This window comes from Oncorhynchus mykiss, chromosome 14 (assembly GCF_057628025.1).
Source record: "Oncorhynchus mykiss isolate SJ-2025 chromosome 14, ASM5762802v1, whole genome shotgun sequence".
Classification (NCBI taxonomy): domain Eukaryota; kingdom Metazoa; phylum Chordata; class Actinopteri; order Salmoniformes; family Salmonidae; genus Oncorhynchus; species Oncorhynchus mykiss.
The window spans coordinates 39,875,482-39,894,484 of record NC_143035.1 but is presented as its reverse complement, the minus strand read 5'-3'; the positions used below and the strand labels follow the sequence as shown (position 1 = coordinate 39,894,484).

Sequence of the window (19,003 nt, the reverse complement as noted above, 5' to 3'; positions counted from 1 at the left end):
AAATCACAGATTAGACCTGAACGGCAGTCCATACAACCCTGCCCTCTAGCAAATCACAGATTAGACCTGAACGGCAGTCCATACAACCCTGCCCTCTAGCAAATCACAGATTAGACCTGAACGGGAACGGCAGTCCATACAACCCTGCCCTCTAGCAAATCACAGATTAGACCTGAACGGCAGTCCATACAACCCTGCCCTCTAGCAAATCACAGATTAGACCTGAACGGGAACGGCAGTCCATACAACCCTGCCCTCTAGCAAATCACAGATTAGACCTGAACGGCAGTCCATACAACCCTGCCCTCTAGCAAATCACAGATTAGACCTGAACGGCAGTCCATACAACCCTGCCCTCTAGCAAATCACAGATTAGACCTGAACGGCAGTCCATACAACCCTGCCCTCTAGCAAATCACAGATTAGACCTGAACGGCAGTCCATACAACCCTGCCCTTTAGCAAATCACAGATTAGACTTGAACAGCAGTCCATACAACCCTGCCCTCTAGCAAGTCACAGATTAGACCTGAACGGCAGTCCATACAACCCTGCCCTCTAGCAAGTCACAGATTAGACCTGAACGGGAGTCCATACAACCCTGCCCTCTAGCAAATCACAGATTAGACCTGAACGGCAGTCCATACAACCCTGCCCTCTAGCAAGTCACAGATTAGACCTGAACGGCAGTCCATACAACCCTGCCCTCTAGCAAGTCACAGATTAGACCTGAACGGCAGTCCATACAACCCTGCCCTCTAGCAAGTCACAGATTAGACCTGAACGGGAGTCCATACAACCCTGCCCTTTAGCAAATCACAGATTAGACCTGAACAGGAGTCCATACAACCCTGCCCTCTAGCAAGTCACAGATTAGACCTGAACGGGAGTCCATACAACCCTGCCCTCTAGCAAGTCACAGATTAGACCTGAACGGGAGTCCATACAACCCTGCCCTTTAGCAAATCACAGATTAGACCTGAACGGGAGTCCATACAACCCTGCCCTTTAGCAAGTCACAGATTAGACCTGAACAGGAACGACAGTCCATACAACCCTGCCCCTTAGCAAGTCACAGATTAGACCTGAACCGGAACGACAGTCCATACAACCCTGCCCCTTAGCAAATCACAGATTAGACCTGAACGACAGTCCATACAACCCTGCCCCTTAGCAAATCACAGATTAGACCTGAACCGGAACGACAGTCCATACAACCCTGCCCCTTAGCAAGTCACAGATTAGACCTGAACGGCAGTCCATACAACCCTGCCCCTTGGCAAGTCACAGATTAGACCTGAACGGCAGTCCATACAACCCTGCCCCTTAGCAAATCACAGATTAGACCTGAACCGGAACGACAGTCCATACAACCCTGCCCCTTAGCAAATCACAGATTAGACCTGAACGACAGTCCATACAACCCTGCCCCTTAGCAAATCACAGATTAGACCTGAACGGCAGTCCATACAACCCTGCCCCTTAGCAAGTCACAGATTAGACCTGAACCGGAACGGCAGTCCATACAACCCTGCCCTCTAGCAAGTCACAGATTAGACCTGAACAGCAGTCCATACAACCCTGCCCTCTAGCAAATCACAGATTAGACCTGAACAGCAGTCCATACAACCCTGCCCTCTAGCAAGTCACAGATTAGACCTGAACGGCTGTCCATAAAACCCTGCCCTTTAGCAAATCACAGATTAGACCTGAACGGCAGTCCATACAACCCTGCCCTCTAGCAAGTCACAGATAAGACCTGAACTGGAACGGCAGTCCATACAACCCTGCCCCTTAGCAAGTCACAGATTAGACCTGAACGGGAACGGCAGTCCATACAACCCTGCCCTCTAGCAAATCACAGATTAGACCTGAACGGCAGTCCATACAACCCTGCCCTCTAGCAAATCACAGATTAGACCTGAACGGCAGTCCATACAACCCTGCCCTCTAGCAAATCACAGATTAGACCTGAACGGGAACGGCAGTCCATACAACCCTGCCCTCTAGCAAATCACAGATTAGACCTGAACGGCAGTCCATACAACCCTGCCCTCTAGCAAATCACAGATTAGACCTGAACGGCAGTCCATACAACCCTGCCCTCTAGCAAATCACAGATTAGACCTGAACAGGAGTCCATACAACCCTGCCCTCTAGCAAGTCACAGATTAGACCTGAACGGGAGTCCATACAACCCTGCCCTCTAGCAAGTCACAGATTAGACCTGAACGGGAGTCCATACAACCCTGCCCTTTAGCAAATCACAGATTAGACCTGAACGGGAGTCCATACAACCCTGCCCTCTAGCAAGTCACAGATTAGACCTGAACGGGAGTCCATACAACCCTGCCCTCTAGCAAGTCACAGATTAGACCTGAACGGGAGTCCATACAACCCTGCCCTTTAGCAAATCACAGATTAGACCTGAACGACAGTCCATACAACCCTGCCCTTTAGCAAATCACAGATTAGACCTGAACAGGAACGACAGTCCATACAACCCTGCCCCTTAGCAAGTCACAGATTAGACCTGAACCGGAACGACAGTCCATACAACCCTGCCCTTTAGCAAATCACAGATTAGACCTGAACGACAGTCCATACAACCCTGCCCCTTAGCAAATCACAGATTAGACCTGAACCGGAACGACAGTCCATACAACCCTGCCCCTTAGCAAGTCACAGATTAGACCTGAACGGCAGTCCATACAACCCTGCCCCTTAGCAAGTCACAGATTAGACCTGAACGGCAGTCCATACAACCCTGCCCCTTAGCAAATCACAGATTAGACCTGAACCGGAACGACAGTCCATACAACCCTGCCCCTTAGCAAGTCACAGATTAGACCTGAACGGGAGTCCATACAACCCTGCCCTCTAGCAAATCACAGATTAGACCTGAACGGCAGTCCATACAACCCTGCCCTTTAGCAAGTCACAGATTAGACCTGAACCGCAGTCCATACAACCCTGCCCCTTAGCAAGTCACAGATTAGACCTGAACAGCAGTCCATACAACCCTGCCCTTTAGCAAGTCACAGATTAGACCTGAACCGGAACGACAGTCCATACAACCCTGCCCTTTAGCAAATCACAGATTAGACCTGAACAGGAACGACAGTCCATACAACCCTGCCCCTTAGCAAGTCACAGATTAGACCTGAACCGGAACGACAGTCCATACAACCCTGCCCCTTAGCAAATCACAGATTAGACCTGAACGACAGTCCATACAACCCTGCCCCTTAGCAAATCACAGATTAGACCTGAACCGGAACGACAGTCCATACAACCCTGCCCCTTAGCAAGTCACAGATTAGACCTGAACGGCAGTCCATACAACCCTGCCCCTTAGCAAGTCACAGATTAGACCTGAACGGCAGTCCATACAACCCTGCCCCTTAGCAAATCACAGATTAGACCTGAACCGGAACGACAGTCCATACAACCCTGCCCCTTAGCAAATCACAGATTAGACCTGAACCGGAACGACAGTCCATACAACCCTGCCCCTTAGCAAATCACAGATTAGACCTGAACGGCAGTCCATACAACCCTGCCCCTTAGCAAGTCACAGATTAGACCTGAACCGGAACGGCAGTCCATACAACCCTGCCCTCTAGCAAGTCACAGATTAGACCTGAACAGCAGTCCATACAACCCTGCCCTCTAGCAAATCACAGATTAGACCTGAACAGCAGTCCATACAACCCTGCCCTCTAGCAAGTCACAGATTAGACCTGAACGGCTGTCCATAAAACCCTGCCCTTTAGCAAATCACAGATTAGACCTGAACGGCAGTCCATACAACCCTGCCCTCTAGCAAGTCACAGATAAGACCTGAACTGGAACGGCAGTCCATACAACCCTGCCCCTTAGCAAGTCACAGATTAGACCTGAACGGGAACGGCAGTCCATACAACCCTGCCCTCTAGCAAATCACAGATTAGACCTGAACGGCAGTCCATACAACCCTGCCCTCTAGCAAATCACAGATTAGACCTGAACGGCAGTCCATACAACCCTGCCCTCTAGCAAATCACAGATTAGACCTGAACGGGAACGGCAGTCCATACAACCCTGCCCTCTAGCAAATCACAGATTAGACCTGAACGGCAGTCCATACAACCCTGCCCTCTAGCAAATCACAGATTAGACCTGAACGGCAGTCCATACAACCCTGCCCTCTAGCAAATCACAGATTAGACCTGAACGGCAGTCCATACAACCCTGCCCTCTAGCAAATCACAGATTAGACCTGAACGGCAGTCCATACAACCCTGCCCTTTAGCAAATCACAGATTAGACTTGAACAGCAGTCCATACAACCCTGCCCTCTAGCAAGTCACAGATTAGACCTGAACGGCAGTCCATACAACCCTGCCCTCTAGCAAGTCACAGATTAGACCTGAACGGGAGTCCATACAACCCTGCCCTCTAGCAAATCACAGATTAGACCTGAACGGCAGTCCATACAACCCTGCCCTCTAGCAAGTCACAGATTAGACCTGAACGGCAGTCCATACAACCCTGCCCTCTAGCAAGTCACAGATTAGACCTGAACGGCAGTCCATACAACCCTGCCCTCTAGCAAGTCACAGATTAGACCTGAACGGGAGTCCATACAACCCTGCCCTTTAGCAAATCACAGATTAGACCTGAACAGGAGTCCATACAACCCTGCCCTCTAGCAAGTCACAGATTAGACCTGAACGGGAGTCCATACAACCCTGCCCTCTAGCAAGTCACAGATTAGACCTGAACGGGAGTCCATACAACCCTGCCCTTTAGCAAATCACAGATTAGACCTGAACGGGAGTCCATACAACCCTGCCCTCTAGCAAGTCACAGATTAGACCTGAACGGGAGTCCATACAACCCTGCCCTTTAGCAAATCACAGATTAGACCTGAACGACAGTCCATACAACCCTGCCCTTTAGCAAATCACAGATTAGACCTGAACAGGAACGACAGTCCATACAACCCTGCCCCTTAGCAAGTCACAGATTAGACCTGAACCGGAACGACAGTCCATACAACCCTGCCCTTTAGCAAATCACAGATTAGACCTGAACGACAGTCCATACAACCCTGCCCCTTAGCAAATCACAGATTAGACCTGAACCGGAACGACAGTCCATACAACCCTGCCCCTTAGCAAGTCACAGATTAGACCTGAACGGCAGTCCATACAACCCTGCCCCTTAGCAAGTCACAGATTAGACCTGAACGGCAGTCCATACAACCCTGCCCCTTAGCAAATCACAGATTAGACCTGAACCGGAACGACAGTCCATACAACCCTGCCCCTTAGCAAGTCACAGATTAGACCTGAACGGGAGTCCATACAACCCTGCCCTCTAGCAAATCACAGATTAGACCTGAACGGCAGTCCATACAACCCTGCCCTTTAGCAAGTCACAGATTAGACCTGAACCGCAGTCCATACAACCCTGCCCCTTAGCAAGTCACAGATTAGACCTGAACAGCAGTCCATACAACCCTGCCCTTTAGCAAGTCACAGATTAGACCTGAACCGGAACGACAGTCCATACAACCCTGCCCCTTAGCAAATCACAGATTAGACGTGAACAGGAACGGCAGGACTCCGTATGATTTAGTCTCTGTCATAAGGAAAGCAGCTGTGTGAAGGAGTGGCAGTTTAGATTCCGGTGGGAAACCTAATCCACTGAAGTCGCTGGAGGAAGACTGATGAGGGAAAAAGACGACTAAACTACGTCTTTAAAAACTCTTCACAACAACTTTGTACTGCTTCTTTAAAAAACTCTTCACAACAACTTTGTATGACTTCATTTAAGAGATTCAAAATAGTCTCATGAAGAACACAGGTTGAATTTTAAGCTTTTTTTCCACGAAAGAGTCAACTGTTTCTAGTGTTATAAACCCTCATTTCTCAGTATGACGTGCTTGCGACACCGAAAGCATGAGAAGAGCTATACAGAATACAGACGCGGTCTTAACTGTTGATAACATCTTCATGACGCGTCATATAAAGTTGAATTTGAACAAACTAGTGTTTTTTTTTTTTTAACCTCTCTCTCTCCATTAAGTGTTTTAGGCAGTGGAAGCATGAGAAGAGCTATACAAGGCAGGCTTTCAGGTCCGTGTGACTTCTCCAAGCAAGGCTCGTAAAACACATTCTGACAGCTCAGCAGATTCTAAACGAAAGGATCCTGAGCACAGCACAGCACAGCACAGCTAAATACAGCCGCAAACAACATCTAGACCTCACCAAAAAGACGTTAACCCTTCCTATCCCATCCGGTGACCAAAGGCCGTAGACTATGTACCAAGTATCGGGCATGGAATAAGGGTCGCAAGGTCCTGCAAACTTTCCCAGAAATCCTGATCAGACTATTCTAGATTTCCTACTTTCTCCCTTCTGGAATATTCCAACCAACATTTGGAAGAAAAAAGAAAAAAAACATACAGTAACACTTGGTCAGACCTCCCCCGTTCCCCATCGGGGCACGGACTCTACAAGGGTGTCGAAAGCGTTCCACGGGAATGTTGGCCTATGTTGACGCCAATGCTTCCCACAGTTGTGTCCAGTTGGCTGAATGTCCTTTGGGTGGTGGACCATTCTTGATACATATCGGGAAACTGTAGAGAGTTGCAGTTCTTGACACAAGCCGGTACACCCAGCACCAACTACCATACCCGGTTCAAAGGCACTTAAAATATTTAGTTTTGCCCATTCACCCTCTGAACGGCACACAATCCACGTCTCAATTGTCTCAAGGCTTAAAATCATTATTTAAACCGTCTCCTCACCTTCAATCTACACCGGATTTAACAAGTGACATCAACAAGGGATCATAGCTTTCACCTGGTCAGTCTATGTCATGGAAAGAGCAAGTGTCCTTAATGTTTTGTACACTCAGCGTACAGGGAATATAGTGCCATTGAGGACACAGACTAAGTCATGTTATAGGTGACCAGTACACCTCTCACAGAAAAACCACGTGATAACATGAAAACACACATGTGATAAACATGAAAACACACATGTGATAAACATGAAAACACACGTGTGATAAACATGAAAAACACACGTGTGATAAACATGAAAAACACACATGTGATAAACATGAAAACACACATGTGATAAACATGAAAACACACATGTGATAAACATGAAAAACACACGTTCACATGAACATCACATTCGATGAAATCCAAGGGTCCTTTTCAGTCGACGTAGAACCTTCTGCTGTTTAGAACCGACCAATGACATTAAGAAACCCCTTGTAAAGCAGTATACAGGTTCTCCCCCCCCCCCCCGTCTGCGGTGGGTGTCGCATGGACACTGAACTACAGTACACAGTTAGGAAGAGGGAGACATGTAACAACTTCTGAAAGCCATGACTTCCATGTCAGACATGACGCCAGTCTTACAACATGTTCCAGTTTAGTTAACCAGCTTTTTAAACTGTTCCGTTCTGTTAACGCAAGCCAGAGATTAGACAATTTATTAGTCCCAAATGGCACTCTATTCCATATTTAGTGCACTACTTTTGACCAAGGCCCTCTAGTAGTGCACTCTATAGGGAATAGGGTGCCATTTGGGACCCAGAAATGGACAGGGGTATTATAAATAGAGGGAGCTCTGAGTTACAAAAACATCACCCTGGTGCGGGACGTTCCCCAATGATGGAAGAGGGGCCTGAATGAAACAGTTTGGGACGACCCCCCCCCTCCCCCCCCCCCGGTCAAGACAGAACACACACTGCTCTTCCTACCAGACCTAAATGAGAAAGTTTTTTTTAAAAAGGAGCACTCTTGGACCTTTTAGACAGACGAACAACATTGTCACTTAGGAATGTTGACGACACTGTGGAGAGAATTTGGTTGATGGGAAGTCACATTTTGATATCCTGTATTCTACTCAACAGTCTGGTCCCAACAGACCAGGAGAAGACATCTTCTGATCAGATCATCATTTGGGCTCCCGAGTGGCGCAGCGGTCTAAGGCACTACATCTCAGAGCAAGAGGTGTCACTACAGTCCCTGGTTCGAATCCAGGCTGTATCACATCCGGCTGTGATTGGGAGTCCCATAGGGCGGAGCGCACAATTGGCCGGGGTAGGCCCGTCATTGTAAATAAGAATTTGTTCTTAAAAACGGACTTCTCAAGTTAAATAAAAATCAACTTTACGACAACTCAACCACTCTGAAAAATGTGCGGTCATCAATTTCTCCTCCCCAGAGAGTTACCTGAATGATTCAGATCTGAAATAAAATAATGAAATCACCAGTTCCACAGGAACCCAGAGTGACTTGTTTCACAACCCAAACACTGGGAAAACATTTGGTCTTTGAGATTTGATTTGGTTTGCATGGTTGTTTGTTTGTTTGTTTGTTTGTGTACCTACCCGTTGTGTGGCTGTAGCATGCTGACGGGGACCGGGGTGTTAACTTTAGGGGCGTACGTCACTGGTTTAATGACCGTGTTACCGCCGCCCGGCGTGAATGGCCGCGCCATCTTGTTGATAGCGGTGCTGGGGGCAAAGGAGTATTTGGGCTGAGCGGAGGCGGGGGCGAGTGAATCCTACAGGGTGTGAGAGAGAGAGGGGGCGGGGGGGAGAGACACGGCAAAAAACCACAGCAAATAACATGCAGTTAGAGAAAACACACACATGAAAATAAATAAGTGTGGTAATGTACCACACACACACACACACACAGTATCAAATATCTGCTCCAGTTGTGTTAGCCTCAACATGGCTCAGAACATCAGAACCACAGTAGGTGTTGCCAAGGCCAGCTCTGTCTCTCTGTGTGGAGAGAGGAGAGGCCGAAGAAGTGTGAACACACCCAACTGTCTGACCAAATGGCACCCCATTCACTATATAGTGCACTACTTTTGACCCGTTGACTACCCACAGTAGTGCACTACCTAGGGAATAGAGAGCCATTTGGAAAGCAACCATGTCATCTTGGAAAGCTGGAGTTTGTCCCACTGAGGATCTTCCTCGGTCTCTGTTAGCTTGGTGCAACTCAATTACTTAACACTTAAATAGATGTCCAAAAATGTTCACTGAACATAGAGTTGCACAGTGTTTTTTCCTCAGCTAGGATTTCTCAGTGTGTCAGAGAGGATGTTATTATGGGGTAAGATGTTTAGATGCCTTCCAATACAAATCATATTACATTTCTGTAATAGGGTTTGAACTATGAACTTGGCAGGATAACGTTATCGTAACAGTTTTCATTATGTTGCCTTGAGTCTGGGACTGTACAACGCTGTTTAGGGTCACACGTACACGTGTATAATCAAATCAAATCAAATGTATTTATATAGCCCTTCGTACATCAGCTGATATCTCAAAGTGCTGTACAGAAACCCAGCCTAAAACCCCAAACAGCAAGCAATGCAGGTGTAGAAGCACGGTGGCTAGGAAAAACTCCCTAGAAAGGCCAGAACCTAGGAAGAAACCAAGAGAGGAACCAGGCTATGAGGGGTGGAGATTATAAACCTAGAGAGGAACCAGGCTGGGGGGTGGCCAGAATCATACTGAATCAGAATGACTGTGGAGACTTTAAATGCAATGTGAGGGTGTAAGTTGTTAAGAGACACCACTAGGAGCCAAACAGGGTCAATTCCTCTCATCCGACACCACAATGCAATATTACCAGCCTTGTAGGGGAAACGGTATCTGAGCATTGTCATAGACAGGGTAATAATGTTCTGGACTATGAAAGACGGAGGACTTGACTGACTGCTTAGTCACTGCCTAGTGAAGACAGGGATCTGTCGATTCACATTGCAGAAGCATCACCATTCACAGGGTTTCAGGAGGTGTGAGGTTAAGACAGACACAGACATTAAAAATGCAAAAATGTGAAACCCCTTTTCCATGTATAGCTTACTACTTTTGACCTGAGCCCTGATAGAGTAGTGCACTATACAGGGAATAAGGGTGGTGTTTGGGATGCAGGCCTGATAGAGTAGTGCACTATACAGCGAATAGGGTGGTGTTTGGGATGCAGAACCAGACACTCTTACCTTCTGATCGCCACCCGCATGGAAAGCTCTGAAAGAAAAGATGGGAAAATAAGGGTTAAGAAAAAAAACCCACCGCAGTAGATCCTATAAAACCCACCGCAGTAGATCCTATAAAACCCACCGCAGTAGATCCTATAAAACCTGCCGTAGTAGATCCTATAAAACCCGCCGCAGTAGATCCTATAAAACCCACCGCAGTAGATCCTATAAAACCCACCGCAGTAGATCCTATAAAACCCACCGCAGTAGATCCTATAAAACCCACCGCAGTAGATCCTATAAAACCCACCGCAGTAGATCCTATAAAACCCACCGCAGTAGATCCTATAAAACCTGCCGTAGTAGATCCTATAAAACCCGCCGCAGTAGATCCTATAAAACCCACCGCAGTAGATCCTATAAAACCCACCGCAGTAGATCCTATAAAACCTGCCGCAGTAGATCCTATAAAACCCACCGCAGTAGATCCTATAAAACCCACCGCAGTAGATCCTATAAAACCTGCCGCAGTAGATCCTATAAAACCTGCCGCAGTAGATCCTATAAAACCTGCCGTAGTAGATCCCATAAAACCCGCCGCAGTAGATCCTATAAAACCTGCCGTAGTAGATCCTATAAAACCCGCCGCAGTAGATCCTATAAAACCCGCCGCAGTAGATCCTATAAAACCCGCCGCAGTAGATCCTATAAAACCCACCGCAGTAGATCCTATAAAACCCGCCGCAGTAGATCCTATAAAACCCGCCGCAGTAGATCCTATAAAACCCGCCGCAGTAGATCCTATAAAACCCACCGCAGTAGATCCTATAAAACCCACCGCAGTAGATCCTATAAAACCCACCGCAGTAGATCCTATAAAACCCACCGCAGTAGATCCTATAAAACCCACCGCAGTAGATCCTATAAAACCCACCGCAGTAGATCCTATAAAACCCGCCGCAGTAGATCCTATAAAACCCGCCGTAGTAGATCCTATAAAACCCGCCGCAGTAGATCCTATAAAACCCACCGCAGTAGATCCTATAAAACCCACCGCAGTAGATCCTATAAAACCCACCGCAGTAGATCCTATAAAACCCACCGCAGTAGATCCTATAAAACCCACCGCAGTAGATCCTATAAAACCCACCGCAGTAGATCCTATAAAACCCACCGCAGTAGATCCTATAAAACCCACCGCAGTAGATCCTATAAAACCGTAAATTTATATGAAAGTCTGAATACATTATTTTCTGCATTTGAAAAAAACTTCTCAGAAAGTTAAGGTCTTTGTTCTGTGTAAAAATAGCCCTAGTTTGTTGCATTTCCATATTCAAGGAGCAGTGTTCAACGTGGACCTCATTATGGACTTCTGAAAACAGTTCTGAGATAGAAACATCAACTTCTCAGGGTCTAACTTGGTTTCATTTGCAGGAAATTCTATGTAAACTAGACAGTCTGTGGTGTATAGTTTGTTTTCATTATAACATTGGTTAGTTTTGAAGAACATGCTTGGAGAATAAATGTTATTATATAGGCTTAGTTACCACAATCCAAAAGAAACAACAACAAAAAACATTAAAAAAAATAAATAAAAAAACAGGTTTTCCAATGTCTTAAAATGCAGGGAACTAAATCCATCAAACAAATTCACACGTCTCGATTTAAGTGTTAAATATGCACTCATCCAAAATATCCAAGGTTAGAATTACACCTGGTCTCCCAAAAATAGTAATGTGAAGCCCCATTACTTCCTAACACTGAGGCCCCATGTACCTCATTATTACTTCACAACACTGAGGCCACATGTACCTCATTATTACTTCCCAACACTGAGGCCCCAGGTACCTCATTATTACTTCCTAACACTGAGGCCCCAGGTACCTCATTATTACTTCCTAACACTGAGGCCCCAAGTACCTCATTAGAGGCCCTAAATTATCATTCTCTGGGCTTTATAATGAGAGTGCCTCTCCATAGCAATCACAGGCATCCCTCTCAATCCCTATAACATTCCTGTCCCCCGTCCCTATCCTATAACAGTCCTGTCCTCCGTCCCTATCCTTTATCATGTCTGTCCTCCAGCCCTATCCTTTAACATGCCTGTCCTCCAGCCCTATCCTATAACAGTCCTGTCCTCCGTCCCTATCCTTTATCATGTCTGTCCTCCAGCCCTATCCTTTAACATGCCTGTCCTCCAGCCCTATCCTATAAACAGTCCTGTCCTCCGTCCCTATCCTGTAACTGTCCTGTCCTCCGTCCCTATCCTTTAACAGTCCTGTCCTCCGTCCCTATCCTTTAACAGTCCTGTCCTCCGCCCCTATCCTTTAACAGTCCTGTCCTCCGTCCCTATCCTTTAACAGTCCTGTCCTCTGCTAACCTGGTCCCGGATCTATTTGTGCCGTCCTGTTAACTCCCACGGTCAGGAGTTGGCATGAAAGCACAGCCAGATCTGGGATCAGGCTAGTCCTCATCCCCTATCCCTGTTAAATATTTCACTGGCTGATGTAGGTTAAGCATATATGAACCTAAATCTTCCCAAATGACACCCCATTCCCTATACAGTGAACTACGACACAATCCAAATTGCACTCCAAACTACCCTCACCCACCTAAATAAGAGGAATACATAAGAGAATTCTGTTCATTGACTACAGCTCAGCGTTCCAACATCATTGTCCCCTCCAAGCTCAGGACTCTGGGACTGAACACCTCCCTCTACAACTGGGTCCTGGACTTGCTGACGGGACTGGACCCGGCCGCAGGTGGTATTTACAATGACTGCCTACCCCGGCCAAACCCAGACAACGCTGGGCTCATTGTGCGCAGCCCTATAGGACTCCCAATCACGGCCGGTTGTGACACAGCCTGGATTACACACAACAATACTAGTAACAACAACGAGGCTTTTATAGAAAGTGACTTAGTCATACATGCATACATTTATCTATGGGTGGACCCGGGAATCGAACACACTAGCCTTGGCATTACAAGCACCGTGCTCTATCAACTGAGCGACAGAGACATCTTAAAACTAGGACGATGCTTCATCATAGCCGTGGAATATAAAACTAGGCCCCAAAAATCAAAGCCAATACAACGTTGTTCAGTCATAAAACTGTCCTCCTAACTCATCTGATAACCAAACTGTGGAAGCCTTCCAAACCCTGAGAGACAGAGGATAGAACAGCTCACATCCAGCATTAAAGAGATGTCTTTCAGCCTAACGCAACACAACAGGAGCAGCTCACATCCAGCATTAAAGAGATGTCTTTCAGCCTAACGCAACACAACAGGAGCAGCTCACATCCAGCATTAAAGAGATGTCTTTCAGCCTAACGCAACAGGAGCAGCCCACATCCAGCATTAAAGAGATGTCTTTCAGCCTAACGCAACGCAACAGGAGCAGCCCACATCCAGCATTAAAGATATGTCTTTCAGCCTAACGCAACGCAACAGGAGCAGCTTATTGTCTGTTGTGACAGAGGGGGGTGAGAGAGAGGGGGGCGAGAGAGAGGGGCGAGGAAGAGGGGGCGAGGAAGGGGGGGCGAGGCAGAGAGGGGCGAGGAAGAGAGGGGCGAGGAAGAGAGGGGCGAGGGTCACGGGTAGGAGGAGGAATCCGTGTGATTTACAATAGCTCTTCTTTATAGAAGGCGTTGGGTTATACAGGAAGGAAACTGGAGAAAGAGAGAGACAGGTCTGTCTAGTGTGACATCAGATTCTGACGAGTACAGACCTGCCTAATCAATTACAACCAACACCTACGACTGAGAAACCCAACACACAAACAACGCATGCAGTGGTGACCCATTTATTCACAACATCATCGTCAACAGTGTACACACACACACACATTGGCATTTTCATACTGATCCCCCGTGGGAATCGAACCCACAACCCTAACATTGCAAGCGGCATGCTCTACCAACTGAGCCACACACACACACACACAACACGCACACAATAAAGATGTTTTGCTCGATATGTAGTCTAATGACACAGTTCATATCCGTACCATTTCAGCTACAGACTAGTCTACAGCATCACCAGATATACTGTACTGAAAGGAAGTGACTGTACTCCACAGCATCACCAGATATACTGTACTCTACAGCATCACCAGATATACTGTACTCTACAGCATCACCAGATATACTGTACTCTACAGCATCACCAGATAGATATACTGTACTGAAAGGAAGTGACTGTACTCTACAGCATCACCAGATATGCTGTACTGAAAGGAAGTGACTGTACTCTACAGCATCACCAGATATACTGTTCTGAAAGGAAGTGACTGTACTCTACAGCATCACCAGATATACTGTACTGAAAGGAAGTGACTGTACTCTACAGCATCACCAGATATGCTGTACTGAAAGGAAGTGACTGTACTCTACAGCATCACCAGATATACTGTTCTGAAAGGAAGTGACTGTACTCTACAGCATCACCAGATATACTGTACTGAAAGGAAGTGACTGTACTCTACAGCATCACCAGATATACTGTACTGAAAGGAAGTGACTGTACTCTACAGCATCACCAGATATACTGTACTGAAAGGAAGTGACTGTACTCTACAGCATCACCAGATATACTGTACTGAAAGGAAGTGGCTGTACTCTACAGCATCACCAGATATACTGTACTGAAAGGAAGTGACTGTACTCTACAGCATCACCAGATATACTGTACTGAAAGGAAGTGACTGTACTCTACAGCATCACCAGATATACTGTACTGAAAGGAAGTGGCTGTACTCTACAGCATCACCAGATATACTGTACTGAAAGGAAGTGACTGTACTCTACAGCATCACCAGATATACTGTACTGAAAGGAAGTGGCTGTACTCTACAGCATCACCAGATATACTGTACTGAAAGGAAGTGACTGTACTCTACAGCATCACCAGATATACTGTACTGAAAGGAAGTGACTGTATGAAAAGAAAATCACACAAAAAAAAGTTCTCAATATGTTTATGTATGGTACACACCTGACACATCACTTTTAAAGGACCAAGCACAATGTTTGTTTAAAGACACAGTTCTCCAAAAGAGGAGGAGGTACAGGGTGTGATTCATAACATTTCAGGAACTTAGATTATGTCCTGTTTTGGCCAGTCAGTCAGTTTATGAATAGTACTGCCAAATTTAAAAAAACAAACTGACTGTGACCCTGAATCCAACCAGCCACTTTGTTCCTGTGCCCTGATCTGTTAGCTAAACCGCAGGTATACATCTGAACACTCACCAAAGTCTGGTCTGGTCTGACAGAAGACACAGGCTTCACCCCCCAAAAAGTAGTGCCCTATATAGGGAATAGGGTGCCATTGACCCATAGTATCTGGTCAAAAGTAGTGCCCTAAATAGGGAATAGGGTGCCATTGACCCATAGTATCTGGTCAAAAGTAGTGCACTAAATAGGGAATAGGGTGCCATTTGGGACCCAGACATATTCCACTACAGCAACAGATAGGAGGTAGAAGGACAGAGAAGACGACCTCTAACCCCCATCTCCTAGAGGAGAGGAGACGACCTCTAACCCCCATCTCCTAGAGGAGACGACCTCTAACCCCCATCTCCTAGAGGAGACGACCTCTAACCCCCATCTCCTAGAGGAGACGACCTCTAACCCCCATCTCCTAGAGGAGACGACCTCTAACCCCCATCTCCTAGAGGAGACGACCTCTAACCCCTATCTTTTAGAGAAGATGAGACTAAGGCAGCATCACAAATAGCACCTGTGACATCCCTCCCACTCTGTCTACTGGGATCTGCTGTTTGGTAGTCTGCTTGTTACAGGCCAGTGGGCCTGGGAGGATCATCAGATGTTGCACACCAGGGCAGGGTGACCACATCAGCCAACAACATCTCTTCCCTTTTCACCAGGGCAGGCTGACTTCCTGCACCTTTTGGTTGTTGGTCTGTTTTCACCAGAAAACTCTCCACTCATCCACACACTACTGATCATATAGACGTCCACAGCTTATGTTACATTTACCATTTAGTTTAATAAACTTATTTTTTACATTAAAGTAAATGTAATTGGGGCGGCAGGTAGCCTAGTGGTTAGAGGGGGGCGGCAGGTAGCCTTGTGGTTAGAGGGGGGCGGCAGGTAGCCTTGTGGTTAGAGGGGGGCGGCAGGTAGCCGAGTGGTTAGAGGGGGGCGGCAGGTAGCCTTGTGGTTAGAGGGGGGCGGCAGGTAGCCTTGTGGTTAGAGGGGGGCGGCAGGTAGCCTAGTGGTTAGAGGGGGGCGGCAGGTAGCCTTGTGGTTAGAGGGGGGCGGCAGGTAGCCTTGTGGTTAGAGGGGGGCGGCAGGTAGCCTTGTGGTTAGAGGGGGGCGGCAGGTAGCCTAGTGGTTAGAGGGGGGCGGCAGGTAGCCTTGTGGTTAGAGGGGGGCGGCAGGTAGCCTTGTGGTTAGAGGGGGGCAGCAGGTAGCCTTGTGGTTAGAGGGGGGCGGCAGGTAGCCTTGTGGTTAGAGGGGGGCGGCAGGTAGCCTTGTGGTTAGAGGGGGGCGGCAGGTAGCCTTGTGGTTAGAGGGGGGCGGCAGGTAGCCTAGTGGTTAGAGGGGGGCGGCAGGTAGCCTAGTGGTTAGAGGGGGGCGGCAGGTAGCCTTGTGGTTAGAGGGGGGCGGCAGGTAGCCTTGTGGTTAGAGGGGGGCGGCAGGTAGCCTTGTGGTTAGAGGGGGGCGGCAGGTAGCCTAGTGGTTAGAGGGGGGCGGCAGGTAGCCTAGTGGTTAGAGGGGGGCGGCAGGTAGCCTTGTGGTTAGAGGGGGGCGGCAGGTAGCCTTGTGGTTAGAGGGGGGCGGCAGGTAGCCTTGTGGTTAGAGGGGGGCGGCAGGTAGCCTAGTGGTTAGAGGGGGGCGGCAGGTAGCCTTGTGGTTAGAGGGGGGCGGCAGGTAGCCTTGTGGTTAGAGGGGGTGGCAGGTAGCCTTGTGGTTAGAGGGGGGCGGCAGGTAGCCTAGTGGTTAGAGGGGGGCGGCAGGTAGCCTTGTGGTTAGAGGGGGGCGGCAGGTAGCCTTGTGGTTAGAGGGGGGCGGCAGGTAGCCTTGTGGTTAGAGGGGGGCGGCAGGTAGCCTAGTGGTTAGAGGGGGGCGGCAGGTAGCCTTGTGGTTAGAGGGGGGCGGCAGGTAGCCTAGTGGTTAGAGGGGGGCGGCAGGTAGCCTAGTGGTTAGAGGGGGGCGGCAGGTAGCCTTGTGGTTAGAGGGGGGCGGCAGGTAGCCTTGTGGTTAGAGGGGGGCGGCAGGTAGCCTAGTGGTTAGAGGGGGGCGGCAGGTAGCCTTGTGGTTAGAGGGGGGCGGCAGGTAGCCTTGTGGTTAGAGGGGGGCGGCAGGTAGCCTAGTGGTTAGAGGGGGGCGGCAGGTAGCCTTGTGGTTAGAGGGGGGCGGCAGGTAGCCTTGTGGTTAGAGGGGGGCGGCAGGTAGCCTTGTGGTTAGAGGGGGGCGGCAGGTAGCCTAGTGGTTAGAGGGGGGCGGCAGGTAGCCTAGTGGTTAGAGGGGGGCGGCAGGTAGTCTAGTGGTTAGAGGGGGGCGGCAGGTAGCCTTGTGGTTAGAGGGGGGCGGCAGGTAGCCTTGTGGTTAGAGGGGGGCGGCAGGTAGCCTTGTGGTTAGAGGGGGGCGGCAGGTAGCCTAGTGGTTAGAGGGGGGCGGCAGGTAGCCTTGTGGTTAGAGGGGGGCGGCAGGTAGCCTTGTGGTTAGAGGGGGGAGGCAGGTAGCCTTGTGGTTAGAGGGGGGCGGCAGGTAGCCTAGTGGTTAGAGGGGGGCGGCAGGTAGCCTAGTGGTTAGAGGGGGGCGGCAGGTAGCCTTGTGGTTAGAGGGGGGCGGCAGGTAGTCTAGTGGTTAAAGCGTTGGACTAGTAACCGAAAGGTTGCTAGAACAGATCCCTGAGCTGACAAGGTATAAACCTGTCGTTCTGCCCCTGAACAAGGCAGTTAACCCACTGTTCCTAGACCAGTTAACCCACTGTTCCTAGACCAGTTAACCCACTGTTCCTAGACCAGTTAACCCACTGTTCCTAGACCAGTTAACCCACTGTTCCTAGACCAGTTAACCCACTGTTCCTAGGCCGTCATTGAAAATAAGAATTAGTTCTTAACTGACTTGCCTAGGTAAATAAAGGTTAAAAAAATAAAAATAAAAAATAAAAATCAGTCACTCCCTTTGTTGTTATGAACTATGACCAGCTAACACAGTTGGGGCTCGTCCAATCTGAGATCTTGGTTATAGGGTAGTTTTGGTGGTATGTTTGTAAATTTTCCTAATTTGGTTTAGACTTCCTGTTTAGTGCACGGCCAGCTTGGAGCACCGTGTAAGGGTAGTAACTGGTGCCAAATTGGGTTCAGCTGTGTTGCTACAGTTCTAACAGTGCAACGTGGAACCGTTTGTTTGGAAGTCTTTGTTAAAGCCATCATACATTATTTGTCATTTTTATCCTCGTTTGTGTAAAGCTTTATAAGTTTTGTTTTGGTGAATGCTGGAAGAGAAGCAGCCTTTGTCCCCCGTGTGCTGGGCTACAAAGCCCCCGTGTGCTGGGCTACAAAGCCCCCGTGTGCTGGGCTACAAAGCCCCCGTGTGCTGGGCTACAAAGCCCCCGTGTGCTGGGCTACAAAGCCCCCGTGTGCTGGGCTACAAAGCCCCCGTGTGCTGGGCTACAAAGCCCCCGTGTGCTGGGCTACAAAGCCCCCTTGTAGGTCTTTATGCCCATTTCCTAATCATTGGGGGTTTAGGTGCTGGTATATGTGTTACGTACATCTTTTTTCTGGCCTAGCTATGCCACTTAGTCCACGTACTGCATCTCAACTTGAGAAGCATGCAGAACCTTTTGGAAAAGACAGTGCTTCTGACTAATGCTGCAAACGTTTGAGAGTTCTCTCTTCTTTGTAGGATGGGAAGAGAAAGTGACAGTCAAAATGTTGTAACCAGCTATCTGGTGTACAGGTCTGGGCTGGGGTCATTCTGGGTTAGCTGGTGTACAGGTCTGGGCTGG

The 19,003-nt window shown here is 48.4% G+C and overlaps 1 protein-coding gene and 1 long non-coding RNA gene across 6 annotated transcripts in view; one reads left to right on the top strand and one right to left on the bottom strand.

Moving 5' to 3' along the window:
• Positions 1–19,003, bottom strand: part of LOC110487794 (PDZ and LIM domain protein 7) — an 83,559-nt gene that overhangs the window by 29,904 nt on the left and 34,652 nt on the right. For 4 of the 5 annotated variants that reach the window (XM_036943536.2, XM_090198917.1, XM_036943537.2 and 1 more), the window contains exons 4-5: positions 10,034–10,061; positions 8,400–8,575 (exon numbers count right to left, since the gene is read on the bottom strand). In XM_036943536.2, coding sequence (XP_036799431.2) covers positions 8,400–8,575; positions 10,034–10,061 — 204 coding nt within the window. The remainder of the gene's footprint in view (positions 1–8,399; positions 8,576–10,033; positions 10,062–19,003) is intronic. The other variant, XM_090198919.1, reaches the window with a different exon arrangement.
• Positions 7,176–7,730, top strand: LOC149978367 (uncharacterized). Its single transcript, XR_016486389.1, has 2 exons — positions 7,176–7,208; positions 7,551–7,730. It is a non-coding gene; the product is annotated as an uncharacterized LOC149978367 (long non-coding RNA).